The sequence below is a fragment of the Sorex araneus genome, chromosome X (genome assembly GCF_027595985.1).
Source record: "Sorex araneus isolate mSorAra2 chromosome X, mSorAra2.pri, whole genome shotgun sequence".
Lineage (NCBI taxonomy): Eukaryota > Metazoa > Chordata > Mammalia > Eulipotyphla > Soricidae > Sorex > Sorex araneus.
This window is the reverse complement of record NC_073313.1, coordinates 325,723,354-325,750,667: the sequence shown is the minus strand read 5'-3', so window position 1 is coordinate 325,750,667 and position 27,314 is coordinate 325,723,354. Positions and strand designations below refer to the sequence as shown.

The window sequence follows — 27,314 nt, the reverse complement described above, 5'->3', positions numbered from 1 at the left end:
AATAATATAAATATTATTTTTGCAGAGAGTCTCTTGCCCGCATGCCTGGCTGTCTTCCCCGGGGCCCCTCGGAGGGGATGGGCTCCAGCTTCCCTCCCCACCCCGAGCAGAGCTCCCGGCGGTCGAAGACCACCGGAACCTAGCTACAGTCATGCTGGAGGCCCCTCTCCACACGTTCGGACAGGCCTCATGCATGAAGGTGCCGGCAGAGGAACCCAGATGTGTGTAATCCCATCAACAGCCAACATCCAGAGAGAGACTTAAAAGCAAGCTCTCAGAAGCTTAGATATCTTTAGCCTTCTTCTCCCTCTGGGAGAAACTGGCAATCTTCTGAGAGTTTCCTGCCCACATTGGACAGCCTTGCAAGCTTCCCATGGTGTATTAATATGCAAAATCCAGTAACAAGTGGATCTCATTCCCCTGACCCTGAAGAGCACCCAGTGCAACATCGTTAAGAGGGCCGAGTCGAGATGGACTTCTAAGATCTCCGGGAAAGGACGAAATGAGATGTTACTGAGCCTGCCCGAGAAATCGGTGATTAATGGGATTTCGTGATTCGTGAGACATTATTTATGGCAATAAATCTTTAACATATTTAAACCTCCAACTCCAACATTTGGTAACTGAAAGGAACAAGTTACTATCCCTCATAGGTATGTGGGTAGACTAGATTTTTCTAGGTGGCTGAGCTGAATTCACTTAAAAGTTAAACTGGGCTGGATGTCCAAAATGACTTCACATATATGGCTGAATGAAGTAGGGAGGGCTGGCATAGTGTCTGTTTCTCTCCAAGTGGACTGTCCACATGACTACTTGGGGAATTCTCTCAGCCTAACAATCTAACTAGGTTGAATTTCACATGTCAAATTGATATGTCAAAACAAGACATTTTACTAGTTCTATTTGGTAAAAGTGATCTATAGGGCTGACTAAATACAGAAGAGTGAACTAAAAATGGGCACAAAGATTGTAAAAGTATGTTTTATTAGGGGACAAATTTTGAAGACTGATACAACATTGGTATGTTTTATCCAATAAAGCTAGACTTACCCAATTTAATTTTTACATATTATTTTCTAATATTGTATTTATGCACATATTGTGAATAGCAAAACTACTAAAGTGTACAATTCAATATGTATTTGCTAACATACATAGTCATGTGATCCAAGAAGCAGAATGTGTATACACTCGTTTTCTAATGTTTCTCTTCAGTGCCCAAATCCACAATCACTATTCCAAAGTTTTTCATTGACCCATATGTTTCAGAATGTCATATAAACTGATTCATACAGTATGTAACTCTTTCTGTCAATCCTCATTGATTCAGCATAATGGAACATACATGTTGTTATACATATCAATATATATCAATATACATTTTTATTCCTGAATAGTATCCCATACTGCTTAGTCATTCTGTTGCGAGGTCCTTCCAGGTTGGGCTATTAGAAGTCAAAATACCATGAACACTTTTGTGTAATTTACTAGCACTTAAGTTGATAACCAAAAACATCCACTATCATTTTAATTTACTAATTTTTATAAAACTGTATTCATCTTGTTTATTCAAGCTATTATTTGAAACATACAGTATTTTAATTTAAGCATAGATTTTATTATCTTGAACCTACTTTTCCTACACATTTTTATAGTAGTAGTATTGATATTAAACATATTTCTGAAAGTTAATAACAAAATAAAATTTTATTTTAAAATGTGTTTGGAAGTGTTTTAGGCCAAACCTGAGAGTAATCAGGGGCTATTTATGGCTCTGCTTTGCTTTGGGGACCATATGTGGTGGCAAAAACAGAACTACAGTGAGTGGGATAAAAGGCAAGCACCTTGCAAGTATTATCTCTCTGGCCCTGGAATAAAATTTATACAAGTAAAAATTTAACAAAGGAAAACAAACAATTACCATAATATACTCTGCTATAAATTTCCAAGATTATACTATGTGAATATTATAGAAAATGCTAGTTAAAAAATATAACAATTATAAATTTATCAACTTGGAAAGTGCATCTAGTCATTCACTTGGCCCTACATATTTAATTCCTCAACATATATTTAAGTTTATTTACAACTAGTAATGAATTATTTAAAGATTTATTCATGTTTCTTGCATAAAATGGAAACACTCTATATCCTAAAGAATGTATTATATAAATAAAGATCAAAATGAAAGGAGTAAGAAATTAGGCTAGAGTAATCTGGGATACAATAGGAAAAGAAAGCCCTATTCATTAATTTATCACTCTTCAGATAGCATACATTAAAAGATATTTTGTTGTTGCTGTTTTGTTTAGGGCCACACTCGGCAATGCTCAGGGATTCCTTCTGACTATGTTCTCAGGTATCACTCTTGACGGTCCTCACAGGACCATATGGGATGCTGGGGTTCAAACCTGGGTAGGTCACATTCAAGGCAAGCACTTTACTCACTGTACTATCTCTCCAGCCCCAGCATACATTAAACTTTGAATTCCAGAAAATGGGCTAGGATGAAAAATGAACTGAAGATTTCAAACATGACTGGCATGTGCTCTAACACTTAAGCTATTTCACTGTCCAATGTAACATACTTAAAGAACCCCAGCTAGTCAAAAAGCCAGTAAACTCAAAGAAAGGAAAGGCTTGACATTTTAAAAAGAATTATGTGGTTGTTGCTGACATCAAATTCAGTGTCAGCATCTATTATTGGGAGGTGAACCCCAAATTGCTGTTGAACTAAAAATAACAGCCAGAGGGAGTAAAATGAGGAGCCCCATTAAAGAAACCAGAGGATCATAGCAAATCTCTCACTGAAGTGAGTCAGCACACTATTTTTAAAGTTAGCAGGCACATATAGGTGTACTAATTTCTTCAATTGGCTATTTATTTCAAAGGACATATTCTACAATTAAAGGAGAATAAGTAACTTCTAAATTACCTTATTAAAACTGCTAATATAAAAATACTGAAAGCGGGGCTGGAGCGATAGCACAGCGGGTAGGGCGTTTGCCTTGCATGCGGCCGACCCGGGTTCAAATCCCAGCATCCCATATGGTCTCCTGAGCACCGCCAGGGGTGATTCCTGAGTGCATGAGCCAGGAGTGACCCCTGTGCATTGCTGGGTGTGACCCAAAAAGGCAAAAAAAAAAAAAATACTGAAAGCCACAAAATGTAGTGCATGGCTAAAAAAGTGCGTAATACAGTAATCAATAACCAAAAGCATGGGGATATAGGTTACAAATACCAACATCAGGCAGGATTTCAAAGCAATAAGTATTAAAGGGGGCAAAAGATATAAATCATAATTCACAATTATGACAAAAATAGTTCTTTACTAAATACTTCAGCACTGAGATCTATCTTTCATATAGGAACTATACAAAAGTAAGTATAAAATAAGTTTTAAGCTTAATCCAATAGCTATATATTGAGCCCAACAGGTATATAAAATGATGTTTATAAAAACTTTACAAAAATAATTCATCTATCTAGGATACAAAAAATATTCAATCATATTTTTTAAAAATTAAAATTTAGAATACTTCAGCATCTAATTTGAAGGAATCAAACTGATGTAAACAAGCTAAAAAAATTTTAAGTCAATGATTAAAAAAAAATACTCTCAAAGACCTATGGGTTAAAAAAGAGATCAAAATAGCTACACAAATTTGAAAAAAAAATTTATAAAGTGCACACAGGAAAACATCTATTTGCATACAAGACTAAACAGTTCCTGCAAACATTTTAGAATGGTGTAAAAGTGAAGGTTCAGAGTTGAGGAAGTTTTTAGCCATGATACCAATGGAAATCACTTATGTAACAGAAAGCACAAAAAATTGAAGCAGGACCAAGAGATGGATTTTAAGGAACCTAGATTTTGGAAGAATCAAAAAGAGGTAGGTATTAAAAATTTAAGGGCTATAAATGCAGAAATTTAGAACAATTTATTAGTTATAAGGAACATACAGATAGTGTTTGGCCTTCACTCTGAAGGTAAAGAAAGGTGTTGTGACATCAAATCCTTAAGTATGATAGCCAGACTATTGATATTTACTGATGAATTTATACAAACCACTATTTTACTAGTTTGGAAAAGTCAACTATTTGGTAAATATGCAAATTCATTTCTATGTACACGCAATACATGGGATTCTCATGCTTTTTTAAAAAGAGAATGCCTACAAAATTTGTGTGGATAAACACATACAGGTCATACAAGTCAGATAAGGTAGGTGGTATATCTTCCCTTTTTCATCTGTAAAGCAGATCTCATGCAGCATTCATCCTTACACTGACAAAAGAATGAATTTGGCCATTATACTATAATCAATAGTTCCAGGAAAATCTAATCTTTCTTGATTAATCTTGGACTTTAACAGTTAAAATCTGTTATTGTCATCAGCATTCAAAGTTTTTAGAGAGCTCAACAGTGTATTATATTCAAAAGGCTTAGCAAAGGAAAAAAAAAACCTCATTAGTGGAAGTACTTTTTCTGAGAATAAGTTTTTCAATTCTGCCTAAAAGGATGAACTTTTATTCTAGCTTTATGTCAGTAAAACCAACCTGTAATTTTTGCTGCCTTTTCTTCTTGGTTCACTCGGGTCTCATCATCTTCTTCATTATCTTCTTCAAAGTCATCTAAATTGCCAATATCCGCTTGCTTCATACTCATCAAACTAGCCAAACTTTGCATATCTTCATCCCTATATCAATGATTTAAAAATCAGTACATAATTTATTAGATGGCATAGTTTGAAAAGGACTGCTTCATAAGAAAATTATATCGTAAACAGATATACTAGATTTTAAAATTTATATACTCGTTATCATTAATTTATGTACTCATAATCATTAACAGGAGTGATAGCACAGCGGGTAGGGTGTTTGCCTTGCATGTGGCTGACCCAGGTTCGATTCATTCGTTCCTCTTGGAGAGCCCGGCAAGCTACCAAGAGTATTTTGCCCACACAGCCAAGCCTGGCAAGCTACCCATGGTGAACTCAATATGCCAAAAACAGTAAGAAGTCTCACAATGGAGACGTTACTGGTGCCCACTCGAGCAAATCGATGAACAATGGGAGGACAGTGCAGTGCTATCATTAATTCTTAAATGGTATGTTTAGTAAAAAGTAAACAAGATTTAGAATTAACTGGTAAAGAGTTGAATTCTGTGTCTATGGAAGACTAAATTTTTAAAAATAGGATTAAAGTGTGGTTTCCTAAACATAAAGTCTGGACACAAAATCTTGTCTCACAGAAATAGTGGAACAGTTTGAAAATTTGATGAGATCTAAACTTTAAAAGACAATTATTTTGAGGGGATAGGGGTTTGGGGACACTCGACTGTGCTCAGGGCTTATTCCAGGCAGTGCCAGGTAAAAAGCCATAGGCAATTCTGGGGATGAAACCTAGTGGGCTACATGCCAGAGAAGAGCCTTACTCACTGTAATATCTCACCAGCCTCAACATTCAAACTTTTTAAAGGAATTAGGAGTTGCCCCATAGCTGGAAGCCTGCTTCATGAGCGGAGGGGAGAAGACAGATGGAATAGAGAAGGGATCACTAAGAAAATGATGGCTGGAGGAATCAGTTGGGATGGGAGATGTGTGCCGAAAATAGATAACAGACCAAACATGATGACCTCTCAGTGTCTGTGTTACAAGCCATAATGCCCAAAAGTAGAGAGAGAATATGGGGAATATTGTCTGCCATGAAGGCAGGGAGAGGGTGGGAAGGGGGAGGGCATACCGGGGATATTGGTGGTGGGGAATGTGCACTGGTGAAGGGATGGGTCTTTGATCATTGTGTGATTGTAACCCAAACATGAAAGCTTGTAACTATCTCATATGATTCAATAAAATAAAATTAAAAAAAGGAATTAGAATAGAAAAATATTTTAATTAAAATGCTTTATTTAAACACTATAGTACACAAAGTTTTAATAATACAGTTGTTATAAGCTTTCGATGTTCCAACACCAATCCCAGCATTGAGTGACCATCTCTCCACCAATACCCCCGGTTTTCCACCCCCCACCTCCCTTGCCCCTATTCCCCGCCTAGTCTGTCCCCTCAGCAGGTGCACAATAATTTATTTTGTATTGCTTGTTATAAGTAAATGAATAGAAATTCTTATCTGAAATCTATGAACTATTTGAGGGTTTGTGGGTAGGTAAAAAAGAAGTGGTAAGTCCCTGTAAATTTTATTTGTCTTATTTAAATGTATACTTTTCTAAAGGAGCTACCAAGGAGCTAGTTTTATTTCAAAGTTAAATAGGCAGTGTAGCAGAAAAATCACTCTGAAACAAAGTCTAGCCATTTTAAAATTATGAAAATGAAAATTACCTGTGTTGATTTATAAGTTAGAAAGCATATACTTGACTAAAATGAGATAATTTATTTAATACATTTATTAAGCTCATTAAGTACTTTAAATCACATGTTTCTTTGTTCTATTGTTTTCACCTTAAATTTCAAATAAATCTAAAATCTTATCTCAAACTTGATAGACAAATTAAATTTTAAACTGATATACCACCCCTCAAATTAAAAAGTTAAAGCTAAAAGCATTGTTTCCCATGCTTTTACTGCAATAAAATACATTTTAAAGTTTCTTTTAAAAATAATACTTAATATTTTATCTCATATAATTTAAGTGCTTTAAACTCATTAATAATTTAACAAAACCATTTCCCCTTTCAAAATAAATTTAGTGACATGAAATCTGCATGAACAAAAATATTCCATTAATGAATGCCTTACAAATGCTCACCTTTTGCTGTGCAATAATCTCAATACAAAACAATATTCTTAAAATGCTAACTTGATTAAGTTTACTTTTTTAAATCTCATATTTTCATCCTCAATAATTTTCTTTCAACTAGGGAAGATGAAAAGGAAGGAGGGAGTGAGAGGGAATTTGGGGTATACTGAGAAAATTCTCCACTTAAGTGGGACCATTTGGTTTGACTTAATTTCCTCTCACCCAGATCCCTGTGAACTTACTGCTTCTGTCCAATGGAAGGGATTCCACCTTCAAAATATTTTCTCTGATTGTTTTTTCATTTCTTCTCTTTCAGCTTGAACTCCAGGATAGGTACAGTCTTTATTTTTATTTTCTCAGTCATCCAATTTATATTTTAAGGTCTTGAGCTAAAATACTCACTTCCATTCTGCACTGCTTCCCTACCACACTCACTCAGATGTCAACTTTCCAGAGAAGAGACTTACTGTTATCTACCAAGCCATTTGCTGCTCGGAGATGAGTGACAAACATCTCATTCTGACTGACGCACAGAATCCAGTCTAATCAGTCAAGCAGACATGGCCAATTATAGTAACCACATTCCACACTCATAACCATAGGATTGAAATGTTTATAGCTGGCTTCTTCCCGTCACCTTATAAGTCTATGCACACAACTTCTCTTTCTCCTCTGCCTGACATTCCACTCCAAGTAGATACTAACATTTTTACTACCCCCATAACATGTACTTACCCTTGACTTGACTATATACGACTTTTCAGGGTAAGTACTATTTTCCCACCCTGTTTTAGGTATGTTCACCTCATTTTATTTGGTTAGGATTTTACTCTTTTTTTATGGTTTCACAATCTATTTTATTATTTTTTAATCTGATAATTTTTTTTTACTATTTTATTGAATCAATCACTGTGAGATAGACGCTTACAAAACTGTTTGTGATAGGATTTTATTTTATTTTTTTGATGGGTTTTTGTTGGGAGAGGGTTGGGGCCACACCTGATACTATTAAGGACTTACTCCTAACTCTGTACTGAAGAGTCACTCTCAGTGTTGCTTGAGGAACCTAGATGCAGTACCAGGGATCAAACCAGAGTTCACTCTGTGCAAGGCAAGTGCCTTAGCCCACTACTATCTCTCCAGCTCATGAATTTACTTTTAAAAAACTTGAACCATGTCCAGAAATTATCCTTGTGCAATTCCTATCCCATTCTTAAGAAAATTCCGAGAAGAATGATTATAGCAAACTGGCTATCTAATGGTATCTTCCTATGCAATATTTGAAGACTGAGTCAAAGAACACAAATTGGCAAAAGTTCCTCTAATTATTTCATCCTCTACGAACTTTCCAATTTCAGGATTCCTCTCATGTCTCAGCTGCATCAAACTTTAGGAACTGAACTGTTTATACTTCAAAGTACAACAACTTACAATGAAGTTGATAAAAATTTAAAAAACATATATGGTGCCCTATAATATACAACCCCAAACCTGAAAACTGCAGGGACTATTGCTGTTAGTTTTCTACAGTCAAGAGAAGATAAATAACAAACAGTTCATTTGATTCAGACTCTGCAACAAGAATGGAAACAATGACTAGAATATAAATATGATGATCTTAACTGCTACCAGTCTACCGAGTGAAAGCTGTCTTCCTGCAGGGATTTTTAAAAACATATTCTTAAGTAACTTATTTGACAAAAGAAACTTACGTGGCTTTTCCTTCCCTGAGGAAAATGCAAGATAATGAAAACTGAAGAGTGGCAGACACAACTTTTTTAGATAATGGCTTGAACTTTAACTTGACATCAGTCTGAGTTGGCATAGGGCTTGCATACTGTTTCATGTTGATGCTGCTAGTAGCAAGAGCTTTCCTTCGACCAGAAGGGGATTCCTAGAAGACAAAAACATAATTTGGAGTTGTCTATAGTAAAATATTTTAAAACATGAATTTAATAATATGGTTGAACAGCAATTAAGAACTTATGTTTCTCAACCCGAGTGCCCAAAACAGATGACTGGATAAAGAAACTATGGTACATCTACACAATGGAATACTACGTAGCTGTTAGAAAGAATGAAGTCATGAAATATGCTTATAAACAGACTGACATGGAGAGTATCATGTTGAGTAAAATGAGTCAGAAGGATAGGCAGAAAATCACTGCATTCATTTGTGGAATATATATATATACACAAATATATATTTGTATATATTGGGTAGGAGGACAGGTCAATGAAGCTTGCCACAGAGTGTGTGCGGGGTAGGGTACAGGTGAAGGGATATACCTGATAACCTTTCATTATCTGTATTGCAAACCAAAAGGCCCAAAAAGAAAGGTGGAGTAAGGAGAGAGAGAGAGAGAGAGAGAGAGAATGCCCGTTATAGTGGGAGGTGGGATGGGGGGGGGGCAGGCAGGAGGGAAACTGGGACCAATGGTGGTGGGAAAAGTGTGACTGAATCACCGATTCAGTTGAAAAATAAATAGATGGAAGAAACAAAGAATTTGTTTCCAATGAGTTCCTGTAACAATAAAACAAAATTATGATGAATTTTAATCACAGGTTTCATATCTTTAAGTAAGCAGTTATAAAATTGGAGTACACTGCCCAGGCAAAACTTAAGGAAGATTAGAACAATTCTAAATATCTCAAGAAATAAAAGGCAGAAAAAACACAAAGTAGGACAGAAGGTCTCGGGTTCATATAAAACAGAGGATAATACAAAAGACTAGGTATCAACAAATACTCAATAACTTCTGTCCGTCCTTTAATTATATTTAACTGCATTTTTGTAATGCAAATCAACTTTTGGAATGCCTATAGTTTTTAATAGAATCCCAGTTTATGTGGCATTCATATTTCATTTTGTCTGTATTATCTGAAAACGAGCTATCCTGTAATTAATTTTAGCCTTATTTCTTTCCAGAACTTCTAATTATTCCAGCCAACAGTTTTCACTCCCTTCCCCAAGCTTACATATACCAAGGAAGAAACAAGTCAGTTTCTCATGTGTGTGTAACTGACCCAGAAGATCCCCAAATTCTCTAAGCAATATTTCCAAGCTGTCACTAATGAGAGGCCAAATGACATCTTCTATCAAATGTGTTTAACATTTTGTTAATAATCTATTTCATTTTCCAAAAATATTCTTTCAGAATAGTAGTCTAGGAGAATAATGAAAACAGGATTGCAATATTATGATATATGTATAAAACCAGTTTCAATTATTGGGAGATGTGATGATATGTAAGATATTATGTTCTAAAGGCAACGGGGAAATTTAAAACAGAAGTTACAAACCATCATTCCTCAATGTTTATAGGTTTAATTTGAAAAAAAAAAAAAAACTGATGATCTCACTTCCAAGCTTTGTGATCTTGAGTATGTTAGTAAATTTGAACCTCAGTAATTATTCTTATAACATAGAGACTAAAGAGAAATTCCTTCAAGTTCAACAAGTTTTCTATAAAATTAATTATCTAATTGAAACAAAAATTATTAACATTTGAGGTATTATTTAATAACTACTTTCCCCTATGGTTGACTTACTTGCCTAAATAAAAATACACTAATTTAATCAGAACGTTAAAGCAGCATTTTAAAAGGTTGACATTTCTGCCAAAAGAACAAGTAAAATGTAATGTAGCATCCCTAAAGAACACCTTTTTAAAAAATGTGGTCTTATCTGTCAGATTATGCACGGCAATATTATACAGAACTATTAGTGCATGTAGATACCTTATGAATGAATTTCAAAATGCATCAAACACTTGAGAAGGATTTAAGCCCTCTCAGAAGAAATACTTAAGAATATGCAAATACTTTAACTGAATCAAGTTGAACAGATGTCACTATCCCAAACAATACAAGTGTTCTTTCCCTGGTTGCTACTGTCAATCAAAGGATAAGATTAAGGAATAAGGTTTTGAAAATGTGCAAAATAAAAAGTATGATCTAGAGTATAAATTTACTACACTGACATAAAGAGTATTCTTATTGTACCTTTAGAATAGAAAACCCTACATATAAAATTTAAAGTCTGTGTTTTAAAGCACAACATACCAAATGTCACATATTATTTTATTATTTATTTATTGGTTTGGGGGGCCACATTCAGCTGCGCGCAGGACTTATTCCTGGAGCTATCTCAGGGGATCACTGCTGTGATCCATACAGAGTACCAAGGATTTAACCCAGGCCAACCACATGCAAAGTAAGCACCTTAGTCACAGTACAACAAAACTCTCCAGCCCTTAATTTCAGGCATTTATTTATGTATTTGGCCACACCCGGCAATACTCAGGGGTTGCTCCTGCATCTGTGCTCAGGAATTATTCCTAGAGGTGCCAGGGGACTATATGGAATGCTGGGGATTGAACCTGGCTCAGCAACATGCAAGGTAAAAGTGTAAAAACCTTACCTGTGATATTTTTTTCTCTCTAGCTCCATATTTTCAGATTTTTATTAAACAACTATCTCAAAGTGCAATGTTGATTCTTTAATATTAATTTATCAAAATATTCACTGTCACTGTCATCCTGTTGCTCATCAATTTACTTAAGCAGGCACCAGTACTGTTTCCATTGTGAGACTTGTTGTTACTGTTTTTGGCATACTGAATATGCCACAGGTAGCTTGCCAGGCTCTGCTGTACGGGAGAGATACTCTTGGTAGCTTGTTGGGTTCTCCAAGATGGGTGGAGGAATTGAACCCAGGTTGGCTGCATGTAAGGCAAACACCCTACCGCTGTGCTATTGCTCCAGTCCATCAAAATATTAATCTACAAAAATTAAGACACTTGGAAATGAACATAATTTTGAAAGTTTGGTTTAAGGTTGGTCCCTGCATAGTCTAAATTTCTGCTGATAAATAATGTTTAAAATGTTTTTATTAAAAAGACACATAAAAGGTCTTCTGCTGAATTCAGGATGTTTTTATTCAGTCAATAGATGTCTCTGAAACAATAGGAAATAAAAGCAAATTCAAAACTAAATTAAAAACACAATTAGTAATTCCATTAAATTGAGCACTTACTCAGTAACAGTGAGCATAACAGGGCTGTTCTGAGTCTACAACCACCATTAACATAGGATCTCACTAGAATCCAGGTCCTAATTGGGAAAGGGATCTAAATGATATTTTTAGTAATCTTTCAGAAGTTTTCCTCCTTAAAGTTAGATAAATTAGAGCAAATACAATTTTCTAAGAACACTACTGGGAGTATGGTGCCGCCAGGAGGTAAACCTGTACCTGTGGGGCGAGTACATGAGCAGCATGATGATGCCTTTAGACTTGCAGATACCCCAAAATTGCTGCTCTGCCTTTGGCCAGACCCCAACAACTTGGGGCCAAGTTTACCAAGTATTAAACGGCCAAAAGTTAGATATGTGGGAGACACATCCACAAACCACCTCTGGCTCAGCTATACAAGCTCATTTATTGGCCTTATTTCAGAGACCCATAAATCTCGATAAAGATCAAAAGATGTAGTAGGGTCTGGAGCACAGAGGTAGGTGGGAACCCATGACTGAGAGCCCCAGGATCACTCGGATCAGGACTTGGCCTCCTCCCCCAGATCCCTAGTTTTCCAGTAGCTTGGCAGTCACACCCACAAACTGCCTCTGGCACCATGTAATCTCATCTATGGCCAAGACCCAGAGACTATAAATTAAAGCTCCCAGAAAAGAGCACTGCAGAATGCCCTGACCCCTGCGCCAGGCTGTCTTTACCAGGACCTTGGAAGGGGGCGGGCTGAGTTTCCCTCCCTGCCCCAAGCAGAACCCCGGCAACCAATAACCTCCAGAACCTAACCACTGCCATGGGCAAGGCCATTCTCCTCATGCTCAGATGAGCCTCACCCAAGACAAGATGAACCTCACCAGAGAGCGGACCGACAGGAAAACCCACATATGCAGGAACCCATGACTGAGATCTCCAAGCCTGCTTGGATCAGGACTGGGCCTCCTCCCCTCAGGTTCCAAGTTTTCTAGAAGCTTGGCATCACACCAAAACTGCCCCTGGCACCATGTAATCTTATCAATGGTCAAAACCCAGAGACTATAAACTAAAGCTCTCGGAAAAGAATGACACAGAATTTCCTGAACATTAGATTCTATCCATAACAAGCAATAAAAAACAAATCATCTAGCATTGCCTTTTCGGCAGGTTTGAGTGGTGGTGACACTGGTGTTGAAATATCGAATGTAACCAAAATAGAGAGAATGGAGGAACTTGTCTGCCACACAAGCAGGGGAAGGGTTGGAACAGGGGTGAGGGTTGTAAGAGGAATACTGGGGATTTTGGTGGTGGAAAGTGTGCACTGCTGAACGGATGGGTGTTTGATGATTACATGTCCAAAGCTCAAACATGAAAGCTTTGTTTGTAGCTGTATCTCACGGTAAATACAAAAAAAGGGGGAGGGATAATAATAAAATAAAGTTATCATTCAGAATAGAAGTTAAGAAAAAGTAATGTGGAGTTCATGCCCAATTCAATCAGCTTAATGAATGGCTGAATAAATAGCAGTACTCCTACATGATTTTTTTTTTAAAAGAACACTAACAAAAAAAAAAATCCTGAGAACTTTGTAACCCTCCACATGGTGATTCAATAAAATTTAAATTAAAAAAAAAAAAAGAACACTAACAAGAAAGCCCTATGATCTTTCATAGCTCTAAGTCCTTCTCCATGAGTTTTCATTTGATAAAAGTAAATTTACCCCAACAACCAAGATCAATATGACAATTAACTCACTGTTATATGAGCATGTGATTTGCATTCTATAGAATTCAAAAGGAACAGGAGTCAATCACACAGAAAGTGAAAATAGAGAGAATTATAGCTATTGGTCTTGGAGATCCCAATACTATTTTATATCATGTGCAAGTTTAAAGCTAAAAAATTCCGAATGAGAAACTCTTACAGAAACAAAGTCAAATCAGAAAAGTTGGTAAGAAATGTTTACAGGGGCTGGAGAGACAGAGTGCTTGCCTTGCATGTGCCTGACCTGGCACCCCATATGATCCCACAAGCCTGCCAAAAGTGATCCGTGAGTGCAGAGCAAGGAGTAAGTCCTGAGCACCACTGGGTATGGGGGGATGAAAAAACTGTAGTGAGTGTTTACATATACGTAAGTCTAAGTTTTGTTTCTAGGGTTAGGTTTACAAGTCTGTTTATACATGAACTTGGCAGTATTTAGAAAATGATTTCAAAACCTCTAAAGTAGTATTTTTTTTTTTTGCTTTTTGGGTCATGCCTGGCGAAACACAGGGGTCACTCTTGACTCTGCACTCAGGAATTACCCCCGGTGGTGCTCAGGGGACCATATGGGATGCTGGGAATTGAACCCCTGTTGGCCACGTGCAAGGCAAACGCCCTACACGCTGTGCTATCTCTCCAGCCCCTAAAGTAGTAGTTCTTAAAGTTTACTATTTATTGAACAAAAATATGAAATTGGGAGTTTGTTGAAAAATTTAGATGCCTAGATTCCATCCCTAGAAATCCTATAGAAGTTAGACTAGAGACAAGCCAAGATTTGGCTGCAATTCTAAAGCTTTCAAATACCACCCTGTTCTCCATCACACTGTACTCCTCTCTACCCCACCAGTTCATCTGAAATCACTTTATAAAAATACTAAGCCAGTCCTTACATAGATTCATTTTACTTAACACATGCCATACATTTTATGGTAACAACTGTCGTTATTATGAAAGTCTTTGCCTGTGCATTCCTATTTCTTTAGCCCAGTCTTTTGTAGTCACATAGAATTAGACAAATCCGAATAAGACTGTGAAACTAGCATCTACTCAATAATTAGTCTCTGACATATTTCATCATTCTTTCGAGCGTCAATTTCACACTTCCAGACTGGCAAATATTCTTAGACACTGGACATTATGAAGTGTTAGTAAATAAAGTGCTAGAGAGTTTAAACTGAGTCACTATGGCAAGTAATTTGACATGTAAAGCTGAAGACATGCATACTTTCCATTTCCTATCTATAACACAATCTATAACACCTAGAATGTATTTCTAGAATGACAATAGACAGTCATGGGATATGTACATGTTTAACTTTAGCAGAAAATGTCCGATTACTTCCAAAATGATTGTATTAAACTCCTTAATAATGTTTCCATTATTCCGTGGCTGGAACGATAGTACAGTGGGTAGGGTGTTTGCCTTGCATGTGGTCGACCCAGATTTGATCCCCCGCATCCCATACGGTCCCCTAAGCACCGCCAGGAGTAATTCCTGAGTGCAGAGCCAGAAGTAACCCCTGAGCACAGCTGGGTGTAACCCAAAAAAGAAAAAAAAAAGAAAAAAGAAGTTTCCATTATTCCATATTTATCAACACTTTATGGTTACATTTTCCTTTTTCACCAACCTTAAGACTATCAAATATGCTTTTCTGCCGCTGTGAAAGCTCGACCCTGGAGGCAACTGAACTCCTTTGGACATGAACAGCGCCCCAAAATGCCTCCAAACTGTGTGATCGGAGCTACTAGCCCATGGGCCTCCAGCGGGGCACGGTTCTTCAATCCAGGCTTCTCCATCATATGAGCACCATGAAAGGGAAGTAAAAGATTGCAGTGATGCAATTACCAAAAGAATTTTCCCTGGACTTCATATGGAAATCCCAAACCACGCGGCTGCGACCTAATATCTCCTGATTGTCAGCAACGTGAAAAGGTTCCTTTTTAGCAGATCTTACTGTGGGGGGAAACTCCAAATAATAGTACCGAGTTTTTTGTTGAAATAGTGAAGGTAATCAAAGTAGCAGCTATTTCTTTAGACTGTGAACTAAGCCAAAGCCTCACACCGGCCGAGGTGAGGAAATATCCTTCTTTCTCGGTTCTTTTCCCTTTTCTGCGAGAAGCGCAGTGTGGTGTCCACCATATTATGAAGTCTATTAAGCAGGCATGAACTTAGAGGCGCGGGAATGGGAGGGGTAAAAAAAAAACAACTATATACTTGGAACAGCGGGATGCTTGGGAAGTCTCGGGCCGATACCAGCGCATGCTTCGCCGAGACTCGACCCGGGTGGCCACACTTTTGAGTGGCCGCGATGTTGCTGATCAACCAGAATCCGGAGCCTAACTAGACTACCCGGTTCCAGAAACTACTTGCAACCATGTCTCTAGACTGAACTAAGCCATAGCCCCACGCCAGCCGAGGACTGGAAATATCCTTTTTTCTCGTAGGGCGGCATGGTGTCAACCATAATATGAGGACTATTCATTAAGCAGGCACGAACTTGGTGGCGCGGGAAGGAGGGGGGAAAAACTCTATGTACTTGAAACAACGGGACTTCATATCTCTCCAGTTTCAGCAATGGAAAACTAATTATCAAATGCTGCATGGGAAGTAGGGCTGTCTTTCTTGGGGGAAAACCCCAACAATAGTGAATGTTGTGTTGAAATATGGAATGTAATCAAGGTAAAGTGAAAACGAAGTGAAATTTATCAACTAAGCAGGCAGGGATGGGGGTGGGGGGCGGGGGTGGGAGGTATACTGGGGTCTTTGGTGGTGGAATATGGGCACAGGTGAAGGGATAGGTGTTTGAGCATTGTATAACTGAGACATAAACCTGAGAACTTTGTAACTTTCCACATGGTGATTCAATAAAAAATAAATAAAATTTTAAAAGACTATCAAATATTACTTCAATGAGATTTGTTTTAATTTTCTTTGAAAGTATCATAATTAATTTTTATGATTTATTGGCTTATGTGAAAAAGATTTTAATGTAGGAGTACTGCTATTTATTCAGCCTCTGATTAAGCTTACTGAAGCAGGCATGAACTCCACATTACCTTTTTTAAAAGATTTTTATTGAATATCATAAGTAAACCATTACAAAACTGTTCATGATTGGGTTTCAGTCATACAATGATCCAACACCCATCCCTCCATCAATTCCCATCACCAATGTGCCGTTTCCAACCCTCTATTTTTGTACATTATGGTTTGCAATACAGAAACTAAAAGGTCACCGTGTTTGTTCAGGGCACTCGCAGTATTTTTATCAGGATGGTAAGGCTAGAGTAGCTTTTTATCTGGGTGGCAGCTCTGAGGTTTAGACGTGACTGCTGAAGCTTCCAGAAGTACAGGGAGGTGGGGGTGGGAGTGATAGCCCATCCCAATTCCAAGAAAGCATGGAGATTTCAGTCACAAAACCCGCATACCCAAATCTTTAGCAGATTATATCTTGGTGAGGTCCATCCTGAAATGGTGGAGTCAAGCTGGGTGCATGGCAGTGCTTTTGGATTGTGGAAGCAAGTGGTTGCCAGGGGTTCTGTTTGGGCAGGCACCAGGCTAACCTGCCCTCTCTGATTTATCCCGGTTTGTTCAGCCTTATATGGTCTGAGATTAACTGCTGTTTTTTATCTCTTTCGAATTTATTTATGGATCTCTGAGGCAAGGCCAGAAAAAGAGCTTACATAGTGGTGCTAGGGTTGGTTCGTAGGGGTTACTGCCAATGCTACCAAGAGTATTGGCAAGTGGGGGAAGGTAGCCCATTCCAACTCTGAGAAAGCCTGGAGATTTCAGTCACAAAACCTGCATACCCAAATTATTTTCAACAGGTTAATATCTCAGTGAGATCTGTCCTCAGACAGTGGAGTCCAGCTGGGGGCATGGCTGCAATTTTGGATTGTGGGAGCAAGCTGCTGCTGGAAGCTCTGCTTGGGCAGGCACCAGGTACTGCAGCCCTCTCCAATTTTCCCCCGTCTGCTCAGCCTTGCAGGGTTTAAGATTAACTGCAGCTTTTGATCTCTTTTGAGATTTATTTCTGGGTCTCTGAAGGCCGAAAAAATGTGCTTGCAGAGCCGAGCTGGAGGTGGTTTGTGGACATGACTCTCACATACCTAACTTTTGGCCATTTAATTTCTCAGGACATTTGGTTCCAAGTTGTTGGGATCCAGCCAGAGGCACAGCGGCAGTTTTAGAGTATCAGGAAGCAGGAAGGCACCATCAGGATGCTGATGAACTTGCCTCACAGGTACAGTTTGACCTGCTGGTGGCACCATAACCCCCTTATGTGAAAAATTTTGCATTATTTCTACTTTCCTATATATTCTTTAGTTTGTAAATTTTCATTTAATTTTTTTTATTAAGATGCCATCTTTTTAAAAATAGCATATTTTATAAAGCAATCCTTGGGAAAAAGATGAAAGGTATCATGTTCCCCAACTTCAAAACATACTACAAAGTGGTAGTAATTAAAATGCATGAAATTGGAATAAAGAAAGACCCTAATATTAGTGGAATAGAGTTCAAGATCCTGACACAGACCCTCAAGTATATGATCATTTAATCTTTGATACAAGAGCAAGAAATAGGAAGTGGAGCAAGGAAAGCCTTTCTAACAAGTGATGCTGGGAGAACTGGGCAGCTACAAGCAAAAAAAAAGTGAATTCAGACCTCTTTCTAACATCATGCACAAAAGCCAGATCAAAATGGATTAAATACCTCAAGATCAGACCAGAGCCATAAGGTACATAGAGGAGAATGGAGGCAGAACCATCCATGACATTGAATCTAAAAGCATCTTCAAAAATGAAGCATGCCTGACCAAGCAAGTAGAAGCAAAGATAAACAAACAGGACTTCATTAAAGTAAGAAACATCTGCACCTCAAAGGAAATGATGACCAAGATACAAGACAGCCCATGAAATAGGAAAAATTACTTACCCAACACTCATCTGATAAGGGGATGATATCAAAGATATATAAGGCTCTGGTAGAACTTTGCAAGAGAGAAAGCATCAAAATTCATCAAAAAATGGGAAGAAATGAACAGAAACTTCCTCGAAGAAGAAATACAAACGGCCAAAAAAGCACATGAAAAAATGTTCTACATCACTAAACATCAAGGAAATAGCGCACAGTGATTTGATTTAAAAAAAAAATACTATGATTTACAAATTACAGGTAATAGTTGTTTCAGTCAATGTTCCAAGATCAATTCCACCACTATAAGATAACATAACCACAAGGAGCTTAGGTTTACCCTGTCACACTCATCAAGGTGCTCCCAAGTCACTCCCATTCCTTTGTCTATCTGTAACCACTTCTCTATGCTCTCTTCCCCAAACAGTTAATCAGCTTTTCCCCCTAACCAGACTCTGTTAATTTGTAAGGTCAGATCTTTCTAGGACACTGAACTTATATTGTAAGTTAATATTGCCTTTCTCCTCTCCTTATGTCTTTTAAATAGTTTATTCTAAAGCAATGTCCCTTTTGTATAGACACAAGAAGACAATATTATTCTTTTGTAACTTGGGATTTAATTGGCTTCGAACATTATTCTTGACCTAAACCTCAGCTGCCCTTACTTCCTAGCATCCCCAAAAGCAGGGTCCCGATGAGGGACGGGATGGACCCAGGGCAAGTGGTGAGTTATGTGGCTACCCTGGCATCGAGATGGGCCTGGCCAAAGTGCCTAATGCTTAACTATAAGTTAAGAGCTTGATCATGGACAAATGCTGTCATGATCCAAAAGTAACAATGAGACTAGGACCCTGCTGGGGATAGGAAAGACTAATCTGGCCTGAGCACTATAGTCTGAGATCAAGATGGCCCCAGGAGAGCAATTCTATAAGCTTAATGCATCTCTTACTGTGTCCATACAAAATGACTAATATTATGAATGCTTACATGTTTGCTGGAAGAGGAGAGGAGAAACACACCCATGGGAATCACCCTTGGGTGGGTCGTCCTGGTGAAAGAAAATCTGTCCTAGAAGCAGCATCCCCTGAGGGAAAGAACTTTAACCCTATTGATTGTGACCACACCTATATGTAAGCCCCAACCCCCTCATGCTGGGGGGATTTAACTAGGCTGGATGAGTGGGTTCAGGGCGAGATGGAGAGCTGGGAGAGAGAGACAGGAGTGAATGGAATAAATAGCAAGTGATCAAGCAATCAGCTTGACCCTCATTTCCTCCTCTGTCTACCCATGGCCCAAGCGGCCCGGGAACACACCCCCCCACCAAAACTCGGTATCAGAAGACAGGGAGAGCCACTGAGGCTCTCCCCTGTCCCCACCCCTGGCAGAAGTTTTTTACACACTACCAATGTCCCCTTCCTTCCACAAATGTACCCAGGTTCCCTCCAACTCCGACAAATTTATTTCATATTACTTGCTCTAACAAAACTTACATGAATGCCAAATGGAATTATCAGAAAATAAATCAATAAGTCAATTTGATGACTGACTACTATATGATTGTAACCTAGGTTACAATTCAAATCATTAAATACAATATAGCAATATAGCATAATGCCTATTCTCATTTACATAACTAAGTTTTCAACTTTAGCACCAAAAATATGCTAAATTAAATTTTTATTTTGTACTTGGATCTTGCTGTATTGAATTTTGTACTTTGATCATGGCCTTTCCTGCCATACTAAAACTTTTTAAAAATCTATGCTGATATATTTTATGAAATAGGCAAAATCTACAAATGTAAAATTTAGTAAAAATAAAGAGAATTAAGAAAATTTTAATGGAAAAAATATGAATAGGCCAATAAAGGTACAGAGTGTCTTATCCTAAGAAAGGGAATATTGGTTTTATAACAAAAAATAATTACATTATAGATTCTCCCTGTATCTGCATTTATAAGGAAAAGATTGCAATAAAAAAATCTCTGGATAAATAAACTTATTGGACATAGGAAATCCATGTAAATGAGATGTTAATTCATTATTAAAAATGTTTAAAATCCCTCAGCAAGCTAGAAGTAAATATACCTTTTTTAATCTAGTATAGGGTAACGATATGCACCACTAGTGAGTGCCATACTCAATGACACATGCTGGGAAGTTTTTCCTGTCCTTTAAAGAACTTCTCTTAATGATTCTTGCAAAAGTGCTTTCAAAGCTATAAATTCCCTAAGCTGCTACCTATCCATGAAGCTCTATATCACTCCCTTCAAATCTGAAAGACAGATAACCTAACTAGATAAAGTATTCTTAGTAAGGTGTTCATTTCGTTGTTTTTGTACTGTATTCCTCCATACTCTTCTGGCTTGAAGTGCTTTGATAGATATAATGTAAATCTTACGGGCTTTACTTTGTATGTAAGTTTCTCTTATGATCTTGCTATTTTCAATATTATGTCTCTATTTTTGGCATTTGTCATTTTGAATATTAGAGAGTTTTCCTAGGTGAGCGCATTTTTGCTGGAACTCTTCAGGCTTCTTGGATCTCAATGCCATATTCCTCAACTTTGGGAAACTGTTATTATTTCTTTACTTTTGTTTCTTCATCAGATTTGCCTTTGTGTTTCTCATGATCTTTAATGATTCTTATATTATTCCTCTTGAACTCACACTATAGTTCTCTGCCATGCTACTCATTTCTTTTCAGACTATTTTCCTCCTTCTGTTGTTTCCTAGAGATTTCCTCATTTTGGAGCTCCTTGATTTTTTGCACAGCTGCTGTTATTCTACTGTTCCAGAGCTTCAATTGAGGATTTTTTTTTAAATCATTTTCCATGTTCTTTATTTCTGATTGTAGTAGTCTCTCATTTTGATTTATATTTCCTATGTTTTGCTGACTACCTGTTTCAAGTTCTGTGAGCTCACTAAACATCTTCATCAACCAACGGTGTACTAAAGACACTGTCTCAAGATTTACTGAACTGGCTGGTATTGTATCTCCAGTGACAGTATTTTTGCTCAATGAAGTTGGTAGTCTTTGATATGTTTTCCCCACTGGTTTTCAAGTGTTTTTGCTGTTTGGGGTCTTTGTAGTTAGACCCCCAAAAGACGCTAAAAGATTAGGCTGGATAGGGGTGGGGCGGGGTGCTCTCTTTCTTTTCTGTCCATCTTAAATGAATGACAGGAAGCGTAACTGTAAGCAGTGTGTAATTTGCTAAGCAGATAGATCTGTCACGTATGTGGCCTCAAGCTTCAGGAGCTGTGGTACGGGCTAGTTAATATGGTGCAGATCAGATATGGAGGCTGCTGGGACCAAGGTGGAAGAGAATGGCTCTACCTCCCACTGGGAAGCAGGACTGATGATGTTAGCAAAGACTATCCCCACCTGAATGATAGAGGAGCAAGAAGTTCTGCTATTTATCTTTTTAAGCCACTGATTATATATGTATACCAGTACTAAATCCATTGTAATTTATATGTACTGTGATTTTCTTCTTCCAAACTGGGACTGGTATTTTCACTCTCTTAGAATCTTTTAAACGAGCCCAACTTCTTGATTGAAAACACCCTTTTCTTTTATATCTATCTCCTTTGTTTCCTTTGCATTTTATTTGAGAAAAATCTTCCTAACTCTGAGGTAGTAAAGGATACTCTCACACACTGCCAAAAACTTTTCATACCTCCAGATTCATATTTAAGCAACTTTTACCCTGGATTTTTGCATGCATTTTCAGACAGAGATACATCTCTCTCTGGCCCCTATTGAGATCTGTCTCTGCTTTAACAGAAAGCTGAATTCTTTTATCTACTCATATTCAATCTGTATAATATGTTGTCTCAAAGCATTAAAAAAAATCAAGCCCTACAAAGATATGTGGTTGGGAAAGAGAGGCATATTTTAATGGTATTTTCTGAAAATTTGGGATCTTTTAAGTAAATCAAAAAAAAAAGTGGCAGTTTCTTAAAGGTTAATAGTAATGTGGAATCTGAAACTCTACATTTTTCAAAATTCTGAATTAAAATTCATTGCTCTACCATGCATGTTGAATGAATTTTTACTCACACGATTTTTTAATGTTGACACATTTTCATTATACAATACCAAAATAACTACATTTACTTATATCATTACATATTCTATCATATAAATCTTTAAGCATTTGGAAAGCTCTCAAGTTTACAGTGGTATTTACACTTTTTTCAAAATTCTAATTTTCATTTGTAAATTTGAATTTTATCACTGGCAGCAAATATTTTTTTCATTCGTGATCACTGTGTTTAGTTTCAAGAAAATGTTTGCCAAATAAATACCCAAGTATGTATAATGATTGTTGATAAGTTTTTCAAGTAAAAAAGGTGTTCCAGGAAAAAAAAAGCAGTAAGTTACAAACTCAAATGATCACACATGTGCCTTTTTGTGAGTAACTGTCTTTACAATGTAGCACAAATGCTTAATATGTATTTTGTATTTTCTCAAAAAAATATTAGAAGACTAACACATGTCAATGTTATAAAACTGATCATTTTATTACATTAAAAAGATGAAGGTGATATAGCTTCTACACAACTAATGCTAAGAACAAAGAGGCAATTTTCCTCACTGCCATTTTTTTTTTTTCCTCACTGCTATCTTCTGTGAATTGAGTTTCTTTCTTTTTCATCCTTATGCTGATGATACAGCTCTGGGATGTCAGCTTTGTGCAATAATAGGATCTCATCAGAACTTCCGTCTTGGGGGAATGAGGTAGAGTGAAGCTAGACATTTACAATGCGACCATACTGTGGTAAAAGCAGTAAGTCACAAATTCAATGGAAATTGACAATGGAAAATATGATCAATGCTTATCTTATATAGACTTCCTATTTTCCATTAAACAAATAAACTTCTTTGGACATTTTCCATCTGTGTCATTTTGGAAGTGCATTTTAAAAGATTACTTTGGTCATATTTTACCCAAGCTTTCAGCTCTTTTTCGATGAGACAGTTTCCATGCTAATTTGTCACACTGCCAGAAGAAAAATCCTTTATTTAAATTTAACATAACAGAACTGGAGCTTTTCCTACCCCTGACCCCCCATGGTCTTTCAACTGTTTCAAGACTTGGGGCCACTGCCAGAGAGTCTATGCCAGCAAGACCAGCAGTTCAATGGAACAGCCCTTTGGTGCCCAGGATTACTCATCCACCCCAGTGGTGCTCAGGAGATTCTAAGACCACACCTGGTGGTGCTAAAGTGCCTCTAGGGCTGCACCCTGCAATGTTCAGGGACCACATGGAAATGGGGATCAAGTAAGGTATGTTCTTTAACCCCTGTACTATCACTCTGGCTCCCCCAGAACTAGATAAAAAATAATTGATAATTATCACATTATTCACCTGTCTCACAGTGACCTAAGTTCCTCAATATAGTAATTATTAGTGACTTAAGATTACTTAAGGGGTTAGGTTAAACATATGTCTTCCATGCAGCAGATTCCCAATTCAATATCCAGCACCAGTGGTCCCCCCCAAGCATTGCAGGATACAGCCCTAAAGATCCCTGAGCAGATAGGGTACAGCCATGAGCTCCCCTACTTCCAGCACTGTCAAAGTGACTGGTGTGGTAGTCCTGGCACAATAAGGCTTGACTAGCACAACATCCTTAAGACCTTTGCAATGCACAGCTGCTTTACCAAAAATTGCTGAGAGGGGCTGGGAAAGGCCCCTAGAGAACTGCTTGAGAGCCACACCTATCACAAAAAATATGATTTGAAAAATTACTTAAATGAAATTCTCTACATGTAAACCTGTGTTCATCAATGCAACCACGGAATTCTTGGGTAGTTTCTCTATTTAACTGCCATGTTTCAAAATCACTTTTAGCAAGCAGAAAGTATCCAATGATGAAGCAATGCTTGAAGCACATACCCTTCTAAAGTCTCACAAGAAGTTGAGAGATTTTGTCCTTTCTTATCAGAATTCTAAATTCTGCTCTGATTTTGTACAACTGAATCAGACACTAGAGAAATCAAAGCACAGGAAAACAGAATTCTGAACAGCATTATAAGGATATGCCAACAGACAAATGCATGTAAGTCTCATTATTAGATCATACCCACTGTCTTATGACTACGTGAATTATTTCAAAGTAAAAATTAACATAACCATTTGTGAATATACAGGGTTTTCTCTACTAATTAAAAAAATCCAAATTGTCAAATGAAAGAATGTGGAGTTAGATAGGTCCTTAGGAGTTTCCTAATCTGGCATGCCAATGGGGGGTAGGAGGTTGTCATTTCTAACAGTTACCAAATATATTTCCTTCAAATTCAACCTAAGTGTCCCAAAATTTTGTTCTTTCTAAAAATAATTTAATGCAAAACTATGTCAACTACAACAATTTTGATTTAAATTTTCTACAAACACTTGTAAGAATATTATGAACCAGAACTCTCTCATTTACCCTTGTAATAACACTTTTAACTTCATTTTGAAATGATAAAAATTCAATCTAGAAGTCAAACTGTTCTAACTTTTAAAAAATTGTGATGCTGGTCCTTTCAGCTGTCAAAAGTGCTGAAATTCTCGGGCCATGCTGAAAAGATCTTTGCTTCATCAGCAGACCAAAAGGAATACTACAGAATTTAATTTGGAGTTTATGGAGCAATTAAATGCTAAAGCAGACATGCCACATGAAGCTCTCTCAACCACAGAGACTTAATTAGAAACCATATCAGCTAAAATAACCAACTTAGATGGTCGGATGGAAGAGACTTTGGTAACGCAAATGTAAACTGAAAGAATCAACATTAAAAATATGTTTGGATAGGTTCTAAAAATGTATATATAAACTAATACATTGATCTTAGAATAAAATATTTCATTCTAAAATGATCTAAATTAAAAGCCTCACACTTCTCAAATACATGAAAACTTAAATATACATTAAGATACAATTTAAAGTACTCAAGACAAAGATCTAAGTAAGTGTTAGCTGTCCAAATTTTGGTGGGGGGGGGGGGATGGATATCAGGGGTCACTACAGGTGATACTCAGCCAACCAGGCCAGAAGGTTCAATATAAGGACCTAGTGATGAGACACTGCTAGGGCCCAGATATGCTAGGGACTATCAGCATCAACCTGGTGGTTCTCAAGGATACCAGGGCACCCAGTGGCACTTAAGGACAACGTGGTGCTTGGATAGAACTTGGGTCCTTGCACATGCAAGGAATGCACCCATCATATGTTCCTGATCCCTGAGCTATTTCCTGACCCCAATATGTATATAATTGTTTTAAGTTTTGGGGCCACAACAGGCAGTGCTTAGGGCTTACTTCAAGCTGTACACTCAGGGATCACTCCTGGTAGGGCTCAGGGGAGCACAGGTGGTACTGAGGATCAAACCCTAATTGGTTGTGTGCAAGGCAAGCACCCTACCTGCTGTATTATATTTCTAGCATATATATGTGTCAAATATATATGTATATATACATACACATATACATACATGTATATTTTTAAATGACTCTAAAGTCAAGTCTCCTAAAAGATTACTGAAGGTCAATTTATATCAACCTCTTCCCCTGTAAAGAGAGCCACAAAAAGCTTGCCCATATTAATTTATTATACAGTTTTTAAACATTAGTAAAATCACAATAGCAGAGTTTTGTATTAGTTCTCATTATGTCTTCCAAGAAAAAAAAAGTCTATTAAAGACAAGATACCAAGGATTATATCATTCACAACCAATGCTTTAGTAATAATGGCTTGGCTCTTTACAGTTAGACATAACTGGCCTGAGTTCCTGATCTAATACTTAATGCGCCTTTCTTATCTTCACTCAGTCTATGTCTTTGTCTACTCAATGTAGACAAAGCTATAATCATCCTCCCTCGAGCTGGTTCTCCCTTAGTTCTTGCCCCAGAATGAATTACACCACCAACCAGCAAGTCTCGTGATTCCAGGACTTAGCAGACAAAGCTGGTACTATTAAATTACTCCAGAATATGGACCCTTTCTTCATATCCAACACATTTTCCTAAATCAGGCCTCATTATCTGTTAAGAGATCACTACTATAGTGTCTGGTACTCATTTTCCATAATTCTATGAGTAGTTAGCTTCTTATTATGCTCTCTATATTTTTTTCTAATTATGAGAAAATTCACCAGAGAAAATTATGAAGACACAGGGTAGTAAAAAGGAAATTCACTCAAAACTTTACAAGGAGCTGAAACCACAATATTTTGACTTTTTCTAGATTTAAAAAGATTGGTGAAAATTAAAAAATAGTAAGGCGATACTATTTGCTAAATCTTATATAGTTTTATAACTTTCCTTACATATGTTACGTGTGCAAAAATACACACACGCGCGCGCGCACATACCAAGCACTGAATCTAGGACATATGAAGTACACATTCTACACTGTGCTACATTCCAACCATACTATTTTTCCATTTGGATCGCCCAAGCCATTCTCAGGTGCCTATAGCTCACTCCCAGTGCTATTTGGCCAAGTGGACATCTGCTAGGCCTGCAGATGTAGTGATGAACAGGCCCTGCAGTGCTATAGACTGCCAGAGCCAGCCCTGTGGTGCTTGGGAACTCTCAGGCTGCAACAGTGATGCTCGGGAGGTCTTACGGTGCTAGAATTTGAATTCATACTATTGTTCCTCCGCCCATATTTTACAAACTAAACATAGTAAGTTTGTGAATCTAAGTTTTAAAAGTCACATACATATTCCCAAATGTGGTCATATCACATCATTACAAAGTCACTTTACTTTTTTTTTTCAGTTAGAAATGATGCTACAATTATCATCACTATGTCCAGAGTATTTTAAGTATATGTAAGTAATTTTAAGAGATTAATCAGGGTGGGAGTTATGAGTAAAGAACT

At 37.3% G+C, this 27,314-nt stretch overlaps 1 protein-coding gene across 4 annotated transcripts in view; it reads right to left on the bottom strand.

Annotated features, from left to right (window-relative positions):
• EHBP1 (EH domain binding protein 1) overlaps nucleotides 1-27,314 on the bottom strand; it is a 343,876-nt gene that overhangs the window by 191,907 nt on the left and 124,655 nt on the right. For all 4 annotated transcript variants that reach the window (XM_055119915.1, XM_055119917.1, XM_055119916.1 and 1 more), the window contains exons 6-7: nucleotides 8,472-8,653; nucleotides 4,561-4,700 (exon numbers count right to left, since the gene is read on the bottom strand). In XM_055119915.1, coding sequence (XP_054975890.1) covers nucleotides 4,561-4,700; nucleotides 8,472-8,653 — 322 coding nt within the window. The remainder of the gene's footprint in view (nucleotides 1-4,560; nucleotides 4,701-8,471; nucleotides 8,654-27,314) is intronic.